Genomic DNA, 17286 nt, shown 5'->3' with positions numbered 1-17286 from the left:
AATTCTAATGTTGGAAGAAAAAGCTTCCAGATTTTTAAATACATTGATTTTTAAAACTTTGAAACTATTCTACAATAAATTCTGTGTTTTGGAATGTATATAAACTTGTTTCTTTAATGGTAGTTATATTTGCTGAATTTGTATTGAAGTCTAGTACTGCATTTCTTACTTGGGTTTCTATGGAAAAATAATGTACATGAAAATATATAAATACAAATTTTAAAACAAAGACTTTTATTGTTTATTTTACATATTAACTATGTATTAATCATGATGTATTAGTGTGATTACAGTCAGTACTTCAGTAAAGCCTATGAAAAACATCACAAATAATATTAAATCTATATCACAGTGTACATATGAATTACTTAGCTTATATTTTGTCAATATTGATTTCATCTTAATGTGTATGAACACAATGTGAAAGAACTACTTATAAAACAACCTTTTAGGTGGCTGGAGTGATAGTATAGCGGTAGGGCATTTGCCTTGCATGCAGCCAACACTGGTCCTACTCCGGTTTGATCCCTGCCATCCCATATGGTCCCCTTAAGCCTGCCAGGAGTGATTTCTGAGCACAGAGCCAGGAGTAACCCCTGAGTGCCACTAGGTGTGACCCAAAGAGGCAAAAAAAACACTAATTTTTTAGCATTATCTATGGAAAATAGATAATGTACTTTATTTATTTTTATATAAAATAATTTATTTAAGGAGCTGGAGTGATAGCATAGTGGTAAGGTATTTGCCTTGCATGCAGCCAACCTAAGATGGACACTGGTTTGATCCCTGGCATCCCATATGGTCCCCTGAGCCTGTCAGGAGCAATTTCTGAGTGCAGAGCTAGAAGTAACTCCTGTGCACAGTCAGGTGTCGTCCCAAAACCAAAATAATAATAATGATGATGATGAAAACAATTTCTTTATTTAAGCACAATGTTTACAAACATGTTCATAATTGGGTTTCAGCCATAAAATACACATACCCCCTTTACCAGTGCAACTTTCCATTCATCATTATTCTCTCATTTCATACCTACCAATCCCCTTGCCCCCTTGCCTGTCTTCAAGTCAGGCATTGTATTTCTCTCTCTATCATTGTCATGGTAGCTGTTAGTGTTAGTTTCTCTAACTGCACTTACTATTTGTCATAAGTTTGTTATCATGGGCTGATCTTTCCACCCCTCATCTCTATTGTCTCTGGGTGCTATTATTATACTGTCTTTTATTTTTCTTAAATACCACATATGAGTGAGACTACTCAGTGCTTATCTCTCTCCCTCTGACTTATTTCACTCGATATAATAGTCTCCAAATTCATCCATGTTTAAGCAAATTTCATGACTTCATTTCTTCTAACAGCTTTATAATATCCCATTGTATAGATGTACCACACTTTCTTTAGCCACTCATCTGTTGTTGGATATCTGGGTTGTTTCCAGACTGTAGCTATTGTAAATAATGCTGCTATGAACATAGGAGTGCAGGGGGCATCATTGTATTGTGTTTTTTTGTGGTCCTAGGGTATATCCCTAAGAGTAGTTTACTGGATCATATGGGAGCTCAATATCCAATTTTTTAAAGAATATCAATATCGTTTTCCAAAAAGGCTGGACTAGACAGCATGTACACCAGCAGTGAATGAAAGTTCCTTTCTCTTCACATTCATACCAGCAGTGGTTATACTTGTTCTTTGTGATGTGTGCCAGTCTCTGTGATGTGAAATAATACCTCATTGTTGTTTTGATTTGCATCTCCCTTATGATTAGTGATGTGGAGCATTTTTTCATGTGCCTTTTGTCCATTTGTATTTCTTCTTTAAGAAAGAAAACTTGTATTTTACATATACTTTTGAAGGTTTACATCACCTAATTCTTTTGTCTCTTATATGGCCTTCATCATCTTCTTAGACTAACATACAAGTTTAAAAGTGAGAAAATTCAGTTTATAAATTGGTAATTAAACTATTTTTATGTCTTTTCCTTTAAAACAAAACAAATAGCTTTAATGAGGTTGGATACTAATTCAAAGGAGAATATGAGATTCCCATACAGTGCAAGGGAAGGCCAGAAGTAAAAGGAATTCAGACTCAGAGAGTCATGGGGAACTCACATTTTTTCCAACAATTTAAAAATATGCAGTTTTAATTGTTTAATCTTCCTCTCCAATAATAAATTTTATAGAAGCAATAAATATGTTCTCAAGAAAAACTGCTTCTACTTATCAAAGTTATACTCATTCATTTAGAAAAAGTATATACCTAGTATAATCTCCATTTTTTTTGTTTGTTTTGGCCACACCTAGTGGTTTAGGGCTAGCAACTGGTTCTAAACTCTGGGGTCACTCCTGGAGAAGCTTAGGGGCCATTTGAGGTATAACTTTCCAGGCCCCTGGAGTGATCTCTTTATATATGAAAGCAGAATTAGATTTGATTTCATCTCCATTTGAAAAAGATTGCAACTTGCATGCCTTGAATAAGTCACTGTATTACCTAACATATGTCACACAATTATGACTTGGGAGGATGTTCTTTTGATAGTAAATATTTTTAGAGGAAGATAGAAGGTTAATTATCTTACAAATCTCTGTGTCTTAGGTTTGGATAGAACAAGGACTTAGAAGCTGTAAACTTAACTAAGCAATCTCCTGTGGGAGATAAGAAATATGTGAGAAAACACAATCTGACATAATTATGAAATCAAACAAAAATAAAATTTAAATAATCAATAATTATTCAATCATGCTGAGTATGCTGGAAATATTGAGAATATTTATAATTTCACTTACAAACATATATGAATCTTCTAAGGGAGAGTATTGATAAGGTACAAAAATACAAGTGGAAAAATTTGACATTTGTGTTATCTACCCCACTGCAATATGGAAGACTTTTAGGGGGGCAAGACATTTAACTTAGTGGTATGACCCTCCCATTGCCACAGTTCGACCATTACTGTCACTTATTTAAACATGTACCCCTTGGAAGCTTACTTTGGTGATGGCATTGAACTGGAGCTTAGTTCAGAGGAGAACTCTTTGGGTCAGAGTATTTGTAGTTATTTTCACAGTAATTGTACTTTTTTTTTTTATCCTGTATGCATTTATAAAAATAAGAATAATTCTCCAGAAACAGAAGTTTTCTTTTCCACCATTAGAAAATTTGAAATTATATCTATATGAAGTGCAAGTGCAAGAAACAAATGACTGAATAAACCCAGGCAACAGTGCTTGTTGAATTGTGAGTTAGAGCTTAAATCCCGAAGTTTTGAAAAAAATTCATCAGATATTTGTCTACTAAATGAAAAACAGCAAAAAGCTGATTGAATATAAAATTATAAAATATGTTTAGTCTATAGATGGTGTCATGTTTCACATAAAATTGATGGTGGGCCAGAGAAATAGTAGTGTGTAAAATACTTGTCTTGCATGTGACTGACTCAGTCACATAAGTGACTCCAGCAACATATCAGCAACATATATCATCCCCTGAGCACTTTCAGGAATGATTCCAAAGCCAGAGCCAAAAGTAAGACTTGAGCATAGATAAGTGAGAACTCCTCCCCCTCCCACAAATGAAAAGCACTGAATAAGGTGCAATATTAAAATGTTAAAATTGTGTACTGAATTTTCACAGATTCTAGGGATTGGGAATTTAAGGGTAGATTTTACTCAAATATGGTCCAAATGATAATCCAAAATATTAATTTAATATTTTATTTGGTTGATCCTGATCTATGTTGTGCTTCCATACACAGACATTTAGTCTTAAATCATGTTTGAATAGACTTACTGGAGCATGACTTGTATTCCAATTGGTACTTCTACCTCAGACTGGAGAAATACTGAAAACAATTTACAGATATCCATCCCAATATCTGTTGTGCCTTAATCATGTTCTACAGAGAAGCACTTAACTATAAGTGAGTTTATAAGAATTGATTTGGCAACCTGCCTGTAGCACAATGTAGAATTTCATTTGGCAGATGGAGAAAACTTTAATTTAGAATGGATGTATCTTTCATTGGTACAGAGATAATTTAATATAATATTTTGACTAACAGACACAATACTCTGAATTTTACAGTCACAATTTACGTTAAAGATGGAAAGATTATTTTACAAAAAAGAAAATCTATTTGCATTAAATTTAGTCATTTAAAGAACAGAGTCAGATCTTTTAATTTAGAGCAAAAGGTGAAACAATCATTGAATATTTATTTTGAAATATTAGATATTTTAAATTCTCTGAAATTCTGTTACTTAAATTCTGTACAGTGAAGTATTAAATATTTCAAAAAATTTCTTATGTGTGTTTCTTGGTTGAGAAATAATAGCACAACTATCAGATTAATTAATAGAGATATAATGAAAAGAGATAGCAGCAAGTTTGGACCCAAACTGGATAGTAGATGAAATGGAATAAACACAGTTTTAGAAAACACAATTTTAATCCCAACATTTTCATGACCTTATGTTGTCTTTATCCCATTTCAATTACCTGTGTTAACCCCTCCAGTGAATATCCATGCTCCAGTTGTCATGGCTGCTTTGATAAGACCTTTTCCAAAGACCTGCTTGAGTTTTGGCTGAAGCTCAAAGTTCTGGAGGCCACCATGGACAGAGATGAGAAGCTTGGGAAGCTCCAACTGCCATTCCTTGGTCATCAGGTGTAGGAGGAGATCTGGTTTTGTATCAAAAGATACTCGCACATACTAAAAGAAGAACAGCCACCAATTAGGGACATAGGGCAGGGAAAGATGCAACCATTCATCTTCATTGATGGCATGCCTGCTTATCATTATTTGAAGTAAATATCTTATTTAAAATCAAATGCTTGAAGGGGAAAAATCATTAGCTTCACCAAAAGAACCTTTATTAGAAAAAGGGAATCACCATTTTGAAAGGCACTCTTAAAGGACTACAAAGTTTACAATTCTCTAAAATATAGCTACACAAGTAGTCATAAACATAAGTTCTTAAATTTAATAGTGCTCAGATTTTATTCAAATTAATTTCTGTGCGGGGGTCTGAGCAGTGGCACAAGTGGTAAGGCATCTGCTTTGCATACACTTGCCTACCATGGACCGCGGTTCAATACCCTGGTGTCCCATATTGTCCCCCAAGCCAGGAACGATTTCTGAGCACATACCCAGGTTTAACCCCTGAGCATCACCGAGTGTGGCCCCCCACAAAAATTAACTTCTGTGCAAATTTTACATGTGTTTGATATTTTCAATATGAGTAATCTTTTCTTAGTAACTGGACTTAGATATAATTGTTTCTGTGATCCTATTATTTTTTAGATGTACTGAGAATTTCCATTTTACACTTATGCATAATGATAATTTAAAAGAAGGTAGCAGTTCATGCATCTATTTTACTTTATAATAATTGCATATGTGTTTATATTTAAGAAGAGAGGCAGAAGACTGCAATTTTTCTTGTAGAGGAGTTGAAAAAAATTGAAGTTTAGAGGAAGTACCATTGTACTATCAGGCATAATTATAAATAAGTTTATAATAAATATTTGTAGATAAAAACACAAATAATCTTAAACATTTATATAATTGTAATAAACACTCATGTATGTGTCGGTCTAATTGTACAAAGCCTTGAATCTCTAGTTGAAAACAACTGAAATCTTAAATAGCTCTATTTGGTAATTTTTTGAAATATATTGCTGATTTGACAAGAAGACATAAAAATATTTGATTTATGAACAAAGTAGAAGCTGGAATCTTAGAAGAAAATATAAGGTAGCAAGTATTGGCCTTGAAGCTTTTAAACTCAAGAGAATCTGCTTTAATGGCTTAAAGTCAAGGGACTTTATTCTCTAGTACAGGGGTGGCGAACAAGTTTCACACAAAGAGCCAAAATTTTAAACTGTGAGAGTCAGAGAGCCATACCACGCAGTGACCTGCCAAAACAGATAAAACTGACACAAAAGCATCAAATTTTAACAATAATATATTAAACACATATTGCATTTGTCATTTTGAGTGAGGGTCAAAATCCTGTTCGCCACCCCTACTCTAGTATAATGAAGAAAAATCAAGTATGAACCAAAGAAAAAAGCAAGATAATTTACCTTTCTTGGCTTTAATTCTGGGCAAGTTGGAAAAATTTCCCTCTGATTATTTAAGAAAAACAGATTATGATCTATATTCATACTACAATATGTACTAAGAAACATCAAGTAAAGAATTCAATATGGAAAATAAATGGCTCAGATAGTGAATAGGCACAAAAGCAAATCCTTTGTGAGAGAATGCATCATCATGATGCAGGTCTCACATAACTCCCTTGGTTAACTCCCTTGGCTAATAGCTTTTCAGAAGAAAAAATTAAACCACATATTACACAGGAAGAAAAACAGCAAGAGAAAGAGCTAAAAACAACAACAAGCATACAAAATTAGGTTGAAGAACCTATCCTTAAAGATATTTAAATGCCTAAAGAAAGAAGATCTGGAGTAGGGTTTGAGATTTTGATTTTTTCAATCAAAGGAAAATAATCCAGGGAACACATGAAATAGGGGTGTGCTTTGTCTGTGTCATTATTATTATTATAAAAGAAATCAAAGTATTATAAAAGAAAACCTTTAAAACTCATGAAAGAAAAAGGTGACACTGGAAGAATTATTCAGGTATTCAGACACAAACCAATCAGAAATTACTCAGATGTAAATTGAAAGATGTACCCTTTAATAAGGTATCCTTAACTATCAAAATATACTTGACCAGGCCTAATTCTTTTTTTGCTTGTTTGTTTGTTTTTTGTTTTTTGGGTCACACATGGTGACGGTCAGGGGTCACTTCTGGCTATACACTCAGAAATTGCTCTTGGCTTGAGGGATCATATGGAACACTAGAGGATGGAACCTCTGTTAGTCCTAGGCTATCGAGAGCTAATACAACCTTACTGGTTGTATCATCGCTCCGGCCCCAGGACTAATTCTTAAATAAGAAACAGTGATTGACTGTATCTCACCCTTAATTTTCCAGAGTTGATAAGTAATGCAGATTTGAAAGTTCCTAGTCCTTGATGCTTGCTATTGTTAATGATTTACTGTGCCATTTCCTTAGAAAATAAGACTATTTTTAATTAGTATTACTTTTTTGCTCTTGTTATTATTGAGCAGCTCAAATAAATAATTTGGAAAATAAGACTGTAATTAAAACTAAGATAAATTAACTTTACAATTATCTGACAATTTTTACTTTTTCATGATTTTATATACAAGATCCTTCAGAAACTCTGCACATGCATGTTATATGAAAACTAACTCATTTACTTCATTGGCAACTTCTAGGTCATCAGTCGTTAGGTCCTGAGTAATCAATTTCTGCTAGATGATCAATGTGACTTAAAATTAGGAGCTAATTTGGTTGTCAAGATAAACAGCTTTGACTGTCCATTTGTGAACTCATTAATTGCTAAGGGGTCACCATGCAAGTGGTCAGATGCCTTGTACTTTTATCCACGAAATCCTGTTCTTCGAGCATTAATCACTCCAATGTGGTGACATGAGCCTCCCAATCTACTTCTTCCACTCAAGTGCAACCTCACAGTGGAGCGTCAGATACTTGATCTAGAAGTTACTTCACCGAGTTTTCTCCTGATAGTGAAACAGGGATGTTCTGACTACCACACCAGGCACAGTGAAGGCTAATGTATGGAAAATGCCTGGGATGGCAGACATCAATATTTAGCGATTGGATAAAGGTTACAAACATTCACCTTATAAATGACTTCTGTCAATATAAGTAAGGTGCCTTTTGCTCTTGGATTAGTTTGTCCTACAAAATGGACTATGTCTTTTCAACTGTGAGCCATCTGGACAGTGAGCATCCAGGTGTTTGTAGAGAATATTTGTCCAGAACCAAAAGCCCACCACTCTTCTATTCATAACCCAACCTTTACCCATTTGCTTTCAGTTTCTTCCTTTTTTTTTTTTTTTTTTTTTTTTTTTTTTTTTTGTGTCATACCCGGCAACTCTCAGGGGTTACTCCTGGCTCTACACTTAGAAATCACTCCTGGCAGGCTTGGGGGACCATATGGGATGCTGGAATTAGAATCACCATTTGCATGCATGGCAAAAGCCCTACCTCCATGCTATCTCTCTAGCCTTTGCTTTCAGTTTCTTAATCTTACATTTGAGAGAAAAATTCGCAAGTAGTGCTCAGGAAGACCCAGAGGCAAATCCTGATAATACTCAGTCTTACTCTGTGAGCCTGATGGTTTAGTAGTCAAACTGGTTGGACTCAAGATGTTAGGGGCTATCGGGGACACCTAATTATGCTCACAGTGTTAGGAAGTGTTGGGAATTGAATCTGAGCCCTTCAAGGCAAACATCCTTTGAACTATCTCTGGGTCCCAGTTTCTCGATTTTTAATTTCTAGAGATAAACGGAATACATTTTACCCACACCTGGAATAATTTTCCTTTATCCCTGTTTATCAAAGTTATAGACCCCTGGGAGCACAAAGACTGGGTAATGAGCTAATGGCATTCAGAAAGGAAAGCAGGAAAGCTCTGTAAACAAAAAAGGTGCACACTAGTGAAAACTTTACTCAGTTGTTAGGTGCCCTAGAAGCCAATGCATACAGTCTGATCTTCACAAGAAAACACATTTTGAGTTTCAAATCCAAGCTTAGATAAGAAATTATGCATGGCTCTCATAGAAAACTAGAGATTTTATTTTCTTTCAAAGGATTGAGGACTTGGAAAAATAAATTTTTTAGGTTTTCCCTTGCCTGGTCTACAGATCTTCTTAATTAGTGATCAGTTTCACTGCAGCTTTGTTTTTTCATTTATGAACTGTCTTACTTTTGGATTTGTACTCACTTTATATTCAGCCAACCCAGGTTCTATTCCTGGTATGCATACGGTCCTTAAGCACTTCTAGGAATAGAACCTGGGTTGGCTGAATATAATGAAACACCCTCACCTGCTGTACAAACTCTCTGGTCCATCATTGCAGCCTTTACTAAAACCAATTTTATAGTTTTATTTTCAAAGCAGATTTCACTTTACTGTAGCTCCTGTACTAACTGTGGAGATCAGACATGCCCCAAATCAGAGAGTGTTCCTCTGTAATCCCAATATGGGCAAAGTCCAGGCTGGAGGAAAGCCAGTAATTAGAGCAGACTGACAGTGTTTAATTCAATCACAGTAATAAACTTCCATTATAAATAATAAACTTATATTATAAGTTAAATTATATAAATTAAATTATAAAAAATAAATGTGGCATTCTAAACTTGACCAAATGTGGAATAAATAGTATTTCTGATCATAAATCAGTTACTCCTTGGTCTAAGGTTTCCCCCCACCTCCCATGTTTAGAGGTCTAGTTCTGCACTCTGTATTCACTTCTGGTAGTGCTCAGGCAACCATATGGAATGTTGGAGATTGAACCAGGTTGGCCTCATGCAAAGCAAGCACATTATCTGCTGTAATATCCTTCCAGCCCCTGGCCTAAATTTTTACCTGTATAATTTTTCCTAGCTTTTTAATTGTATTTATTTATATATTTCTTGTTATGGGGATAATAATCAGTGATGTTCAGGGCTTACTTCTGGCTCTGTACTGAAGTATTAACTCCTGATGGTATTCAGAGGACAATATGAGATGTCAGTTATCAAACCTGAGTTGGTTGTGTGCAAGGCAAGTGCCCTATCAACTCTACTATAGCTCTGGTTCTGTTGTCCAGATTTTTATTTATCTATTTTTGTTTGTTTTTGTTTTGTTTTGGGGTCACACCCGGTGGTGGTCAGTGGTTACTGCTGGCTCTGCGCTTAGAAATCACTCGGCAGGCTCTGGGGACCATATGGGATGCCGGGATTCAAACCACTGACAGTCCTGGGTCGGCTGTGTTTAAGGCAATGCCCTACCGCCATGCTATCTCTCCAGCCCCTGCCTTAGATTTTTAAAATAAAAATGTTAAACAGTGAATCTAGCTATGCTGTTGAAACATATTTAGAAAAACAATAATTTCAGCTATGCTTTTGGAAATGGCAAACAAAAAAATCCTTCAATACTACAAAGCTGTTTTATTTCTTGGAAATAATCATTTGGTATTTATAAACGGCACTTGTACTGAGTAATGGAATTTCACTATTTTTAAATCTATCTTCATAGTATTTTAATGCCTTCCTTTTGACCCTGTCATGGAAGATTTTTATATTTTCTTTTCTGTTTAGAAAGGTGACAGCATTATTTCATTTCCTAACTCTGTAGCCACTTATAAATGTGATTATAAATGAGCACTTTTAATTTAAACTGTTATCAAGCAGAGTATGTCAAATCAAACTTTTGAGACAATTTTGCTTATATAAGCTTCTCAAGTCTATGGCATTTTGGCCTTTGGGAGAACTTAAATCTTATGGTAGTTTAATATAAGTAAATTTACCTAGAATAAAAATATTTAGAATGCTGATATTTATTGAATTCCTGTTTGATAATAGATCTTTACAAGTGAAAATAACATTGTGATAACATTTTCATATTATTTTTGTGCTTCCTCACTATTAAATTGTAGGTATTTCCAAGGTGCTAATATACCAAATAAAAAATTTAGAAATAACCTAAATGTTGCATATATGAATATGTCACAGGGATACTTAATATAAATATATAAAGATTTTTAAAATTCTAGTTCGATTATTTGAAGGTGAGTTGGCTCTTCCTGCTCTATCATCTCCAATTAGGAATTAGAAGTATAAGTAATAAATTCTAGATTTACCCTCTTTTAAGAAAAGCCTTCCAAAGTTACTGTCAGTGCAATGGCTAGTATAAGACCAAAATTGTAAATCAATGGAGCAATTTCAAAGACACTCAAATACCTTATCATGGTTATATAAAGTTGCTTCATTAGTAATAGTCTAGGATTAGCTATTTTGTTTTGTGAAATTGGATTCATTTAATTTTACATTTGTTGTGTGCCAAAGATTTGACAGAACAGATTTGTAAAACACAAAATAAATCACAATAAAAATAAAATAAAATTTATCCTCCTCATAAGGGTATCAGAGGCAAGTGCTTTGTACAATTTTAGCTCAATATCTTCTGCTCAGATTTTTTTACTCCCTTTGGCCCCTCTCACTACCCCTCATTCATAAACCGAAACTAAGATTTTTCATCCTGGCTGACTCATAAATATAAACATGAGGCCTAGAAATAATTATCAAGTTCTATAAAAACTGTAATAAGGGACCCAACCTGATCTAATAAGCAGAGTAAATAGCAAAGGAAAACCTGAAGAAAATTATGTGGGTGACTTGAAAGGTTTAAATACAACTCCTTAATTAGGTTATCTGCCTTGTCTACACATCAGCTCAGTGATAATTAGAAGAGATGATTAGTAAGCAAATCAGATCTGTCTAATCAAATTGTTTCCCTCTCTAAAATACCTATAGCCTTAGCCAAAAACAAAGAAGGGATCCAATAGTTATTGTCAGGTCATCTCACTATTGCACCGTAAGCATTTGCATAAAGTTATTTTTAAGACAACAGGTCATGCCTAATGATTGAAACAGCTTCAGTGTCTTAGTATTTTTTTCCTTAGTTCTTCTTTTCAAGGTGTTATGAAGAATTCTTATTACCAGGCCTCCAAACACTTAAACTGCCTTTTTGGTGTGGTGCATGAAATTTGGTGGGATGTGGCTTGGTGGAGAGAAGCAAAGGGTTTGAAAATTCTTTGCCCTTGGCTTCCTTTGAACAATTGGCTAGCTGTACCAACTGCTAGTTGCATCATAACTAGCTGTATCCATTTCTCTCTGAAAAGTTTAAAAGATGCTGTTACATTGAAGCCTTTCAAACCTAGAAACATGGAGGGCAGACAACAAAATATTTAAAAGGACACTGAAAAAAAATGGTTCTATTAACATAGGTGTTATTTTATAAAAACTATTTTTAGCTCACATCTTTTGAGTTTAACTAACTTCGTTAAATAAGAGTGACTTTATAATTCTACTACAAAGTTTTCAGAAACTGTATCAAAGATCTAGGGGCATAATAATTAATTTTCAAAGAATTTACTATCGTTTTTTTTTGTTTGTTTGTTTGTTTTTTTTGTTTGTTTTTTTTTTACCAGGCATACACAACAGAAATGGAACAAATGAGGAATTTCAAGTAGGCTAAGTTTCAGAAGTATCTTTGTTAAGTATTCAGTAGATTATTAGAAAATAATTTTCTATTTTGGACTCTATCTGTCAAAGAGAATGATTCATATTATTAAGCATTTTACATTTTGGATGAAAGTGTTTGGGACCACATCTAACATTTCTAGGGGCTATTCCTGGTTCTTATCTCAGGCTTGTTTCCTGGCTGGTGCTTAGGGAGCCACATATGTTGCCAGGGATTCAAAGTAGGCTTGCATTATATGTAGGAAGGTAAAGCAAGACTGCCTTATCTCTTATAACTCCAGTTCCTATTTAGTATTTTTAAGCTTAAACTATAGAATAACCTCGGTTATTCTTCAAAAAATTTTAAAAAATTTAGATATCCCATACATATAAAGAAAATTTCTTGAGAGTGCTTTATGTACAGGGATACATGCATATACATGTATATTTTTAGTTTTTAAACTGAAAATCACCTAATCTGACTTCTCAAGCAATACTTTTTGGATTTAGTGCTCTCAGCACACAGGTCCCAAACAGCATCATATTCTCAAACCATAGCACAGAACCCCTGGTTGGTTGAAAGTATCACTGGGAGTGAGCACTTGGAGTGATCACTTGAGAGGATCCCTCTAAAAACGAGTTCCTGACAGGATCTGGGGAAAAAAAGACATACTGATAGTGGACCTATTTCATTTTAAATAATTAAACAATTTCCACCCACACACAGTCTTTCTTTTAATAGATAGCACTTACTGATTTTCTTTTATCCAAACTGTATACTGAATTTTTAGAAAGGACAAGAAGTAAAGAAATCAAAACTAAGTACATAATGACCATCTTGTTTCCTAAAAACAAAACAAACACATTGGATCAAGGGGTCATTTTGTGCCTTTGTTCAGATAGAATAATCCTAGAACCAAGTTTGTGGAATTTCAATGTGGAGAAAATGCTGTGTATGCGGATAAATAGCTGGAAAGACAAGGGATAAATAACCACTGTTTATTATTTGCTTATAATGAATAAAGAAAATGGACCTTCATTTAGCTGATTTAGACTTTACAGAGTGTTCTTTTTCCTGACTGTTCTGAGGAACACTGGGATAGGCAAACCTAACCTCAGAGCCAGTCTCTCGGGGCTGTTACCGGGTGGCAGTAACACTGTTGAGACGGGCCGAGTGTGTGATTTGATTTTCTGCATTCTTAGCCTTGTTTTATTTATTTATTTATTTATTTATTTATTTATTTATTTATTTATTTATTTATTTATTTATTGTTCACATCCAGGTTTTTCACAGGGCTTCTCCTTGACTCTGTTCTTAGGGTTCACTCCTGTCTGTGCTTGAGTATTTATATGTGATGAGGGGTGTCAGAACTTCACCTGCAGTTCAATCTCTCTGGCCCTTTCCTTAACTTTTAAATTTGAAGAAAAATTCAGTAGATCAATGAAGTTCTGAAAAGGACTTGTAATATTGCCTCACAGAGTGATTTCCTGCCATGGAATTAGTCACCTGTCCTACCTCTGCAGTCCTGGTGTACACTCTCTCCCTAGTAAAGTGAAGGTATTCCATCATCATCTTCCAATTTATTTAGCACCTGGGTATAGGGAAAGGGAGTGATTTAGTTTGGGGCATGTGCTGCAGCATTTTAAGGCAAGACAGTGAAGTGAAAATTTTTATTTTGGTCTGGCCATGGTATTCTTTTTTTGGGAATTTTAGTCCTGCTGAATTCCCAGAACATGCCACAAAGGAGAACATGATGGGGATATAGCTGTTCATTAAAGGTTAGCTATGAGCAGGGGGAATGATTTGCTAGCCCTAGTTGGAAACCTATATTTGCATTTGATACTAAGTTCTTCAAATTATTAGTTGACCTCACCTACCTGTTTATCTAGACAACTCTGGGCTCAATGGAGTTTTGTGGTGTTTAGGATGGTTGCCAAAGTTTGATGTCTACATGTTTACTCTCCTGGAGTACAGAAAAAAGCATGTCTGCTGCTATACTCCATTAACTAACTAGCTAGCTAACTAGCTAACTAACTATTATCATGTTATAGTAGAAGATGATGCTGGGTGATGAGTGGAATATTATTTAGCTGGACTTCAGCATATATTTAGAAATATTACTGCATAAGCATGAAATGAGATAACATATTTAGTAAGTACTAGGAAAAATGAATCATTTGTATAGTTTCAATATTACCATTAATTTGGCTATTACTATTCTTTACTGCAGAGTCAGAACACACCAAAAAATTACCTTAATAGTTTCAGAGGGCTAAAGAAAGAGTACAGTGGGGAGGGTACTTGCTTTGCTTGTAGCTGACCTGGGATCAATATCCAACCTTCCATATGGTCAACAGAGTCCTCTTAGTATTCATCTTTGAACACAGAGCCAAAATTAAGCCCAGTGCACCAGCAGGTGTGATTCCGGATTTTGAAATTTGGACTTTTAATAACACACCTTCCAATAAACTCATCTGGAATTTCAGTCTCTCTGATTCTTATGTTTCTCATATACAGAAGAAATCTTTAAGAAAGGAAAATTTCAGAGAAAAATTGCTTAATGAGAAAGTTTTTTTATTTTGTCAGAGGTAAAGGCTGTGGTAACAGTAGTTATCTAATTGTTGAGATGTGCAGAAAATAAAGCAGAGAAATCATCAGTAAACAACATCTCACATTCTAGTTTGCTGGAGAGACGGAACAAGAGACTCAACTTAATGAGGAAGTCAAGGTACATAATGTGATTTGCAACACTGATAGAATGGATATAGCTTTCTGCTAGTGACTGTCACTAAAACTGTCACTAAATGCAGCTGACATCTTATACAGCCTATTACTCCTGCAGAATATTCCAATATCAGGTTGGCTTCACAGGAACTTAGCAAACTTGCCTCATTGCAAAATCAGTGTGATTTTTCACAAGTATAGTGGGTTTGGGCTGGGTTATTTACTCAATTATACCTGTTAATAAATAGTTCAGAAAATGTTATAAATAGTTAAGAAAATTTGAGGCTTAGCTAGCTATTTGGATAAACCAAGAAATTCTAGCTAAAGGCTGAAACTGATTTGGTCCAGTTCTATCTGACTTCAAGATCATACATCTTATTACATTTATTTTTAATTAAAAATTGTGTTGGAGATTGGGTTATATCTGATTGTGCTTTGTGCTTACTCCTAACAGCTCTCATGGATCACTCCCTTTTGTTTCTGCAGGGTGTGTGTGTTGGGGAGCTTGCGTTGGGTCACAACCAGTAGTGCTCAGGGTGTACACTGGGTTCTGCCTTCAGGAATAATTCCTGGCAGGCCTCTGGGATTTGGGATCAAACCGTGGTTGGCTAAGTGCAACGCAAGTGTCCTACATGCTTCTGATCACTCTGGCCCTTGATGCATCTTATTTTAATGGATCATGATGCCTCTCTTCTAACTTCGTAGGAGTAATGACACAACAATCCTTTATCTGACTACTATATCATGCATGGTTCTATGCAGATAATACACATTGACTCATTTAATCTTTGCTTTAGCTCTCTCACATAGGAATAACTACCCTTATTTTGCAGATCAGGAAATTGAAGCATTGGAAAATTAAGTTAACCAGACAAGTAAGTTACTTGTAAGTTACCTACAAGTAAATAAGTAAGTAAGAGGTTCTCGATAGTGCTCAAATATTACTCAGAACTTGTAGGATTTAGTACTATATGCTGGGCTGGGACAAACCTGGTGGTACTCAGACCTTTTAATGCTTTGGGGACTCCTTAATTAAGCTGTTAATAAAGAAAATGAACTTGAAGTTTTAAATAATTTTGCCAAGATAAATGCATCTAAATAGATGCCCTTTAAAATATAGAAATATTTTGAAAATTTTTCTTTGTTATAGATTCCTAAAGTAAAACTAATGTTGGTAGTGGTAAAAATGAGAATTAAGGTGAGAGTGATAGAACAGGGGTTAAGACACATGCCTAAAATGTGGTTGGACTGCATCACATAAGGTTCCTCAAACACTGGCAAGAGTGATCCTGAGTATACATCCAGAAGTAATCCCTGAGCACTGCTGATATGGACCCCAAATAAAATTAAAAAATTGCAAAAACTAGAATCTTTGAATGAATAATTCAATTCAAAAATAGTTCTTGGAGAACCTGAGGGAAAATACAGGAAATAGGAGTTCAGATACTTGTCTTGTACGTGACCAAACTGGGTTTCATCCTTGGTAGTGAAAACAGTCCCTGAGTACTATCAAGAGAATGATCTCTGATCAGTGCTGATGTAGCCCAACCCTTTCTCATCCCACCACACATAAAAAAAAATTTAATTTAGTTTATATCTGTCTTGGCACTGTGATAATATTTTCATGTGCTGTTTTATTTGATGTTGATGATAGTACCATTATTCTTCTTAGACAACAAAATCCTGAGGATTTAAGAAAATTTCCCCATGTCACACGGTAAGCATAATGGTTCTGTGACAAATACTCATTGCATTTAGAATCCATGCCTTTCACTACGAAATTAGAATACCAGATTCCTGTAGAATTTTCAGTGTTAAAATAGTCCTTTGAGGGCCTGAAGAGTAGCAGAGCAGTAGGGCGTTTGCGTTGCATGTGACTGACCCAGGACAGATACCCAGCATCCCATATGATCCCCTGATCCAGAAGTGTTTTCTGAGCACATGGCCAGGAGTAACCCATGAGTGTCACTGAGTGTGGACCAAAAACAAACAAACAAAAATAAATAAAATAGTTCTTTGAGATCTATCAGATATTTAAAAACTAGCACAAATCGCGTGTAAGCTCTAAGTTTTAAATACTTAAAATTAAGTTCTGATCAAGAACATAATTTGTTGAAAATAGTGACTGCCTTTTTCTTTTGTTCTCTAAATTGTTTGAAATAAGTCCCCTGAGCACCTACCCTGCATTGGTGGCATGATGACAATTAGAATGTTCCCAAATATTCAATTCTGAGAATAAACACCTGTATGTTTATGTAATCTTGAAGAAATAAAGGAATAAATGCTTATGAGATATCTGAAAATATATCTTAAGAACTTCATACTTCACTGCCATTTTAAATGAATAACACTGAGCCTTAGTTAAAAATTATTAAATGCTAAGCCAGAGTGATAATATAGCCAGTTAGGACTTGCCTTGCATGCAGTTGACCTGGTT

General features: G+C 34.8%; 1 protein-coding gene across 1 annotated transcript in view; it reads right to left on the bottom strand.

Moving 5' to 3' along the window:
* The window catches only part of TRPM3 (transient receptor potential cation channel subfamily M member 3), a 621182-nt gene that overhangs the window by 327956 nt on the left and 275940 nt on the right, over positions 1-17286 (bottom strand). The window contains 1 exon segment of the mRNA XM_049770922.1: positions 4495-4708. Coding sequence (XP_049626879.1) covers positions 4495-4708 — 214 coding nt within the window.

Source organism: Suncus etruscus, chromosome 3, assembly GCF_024139225.1.
Source record: "Suncus etruscus isolate mSunEtr1 chromosome 3, mSunEtr1.pri.cur, whole genome shotgun sequence".
Lineage (NCBI taxonomy): Eukaryota > Metazoa > Chordata > Mammalia > Eulipotyphla > Soricidae > Suncus > Suncus etruscus.
Note: the sequence above shows the minus strand (reverse complement) of the source record. Positions and strands in the feature narration are given on the sequence as shown.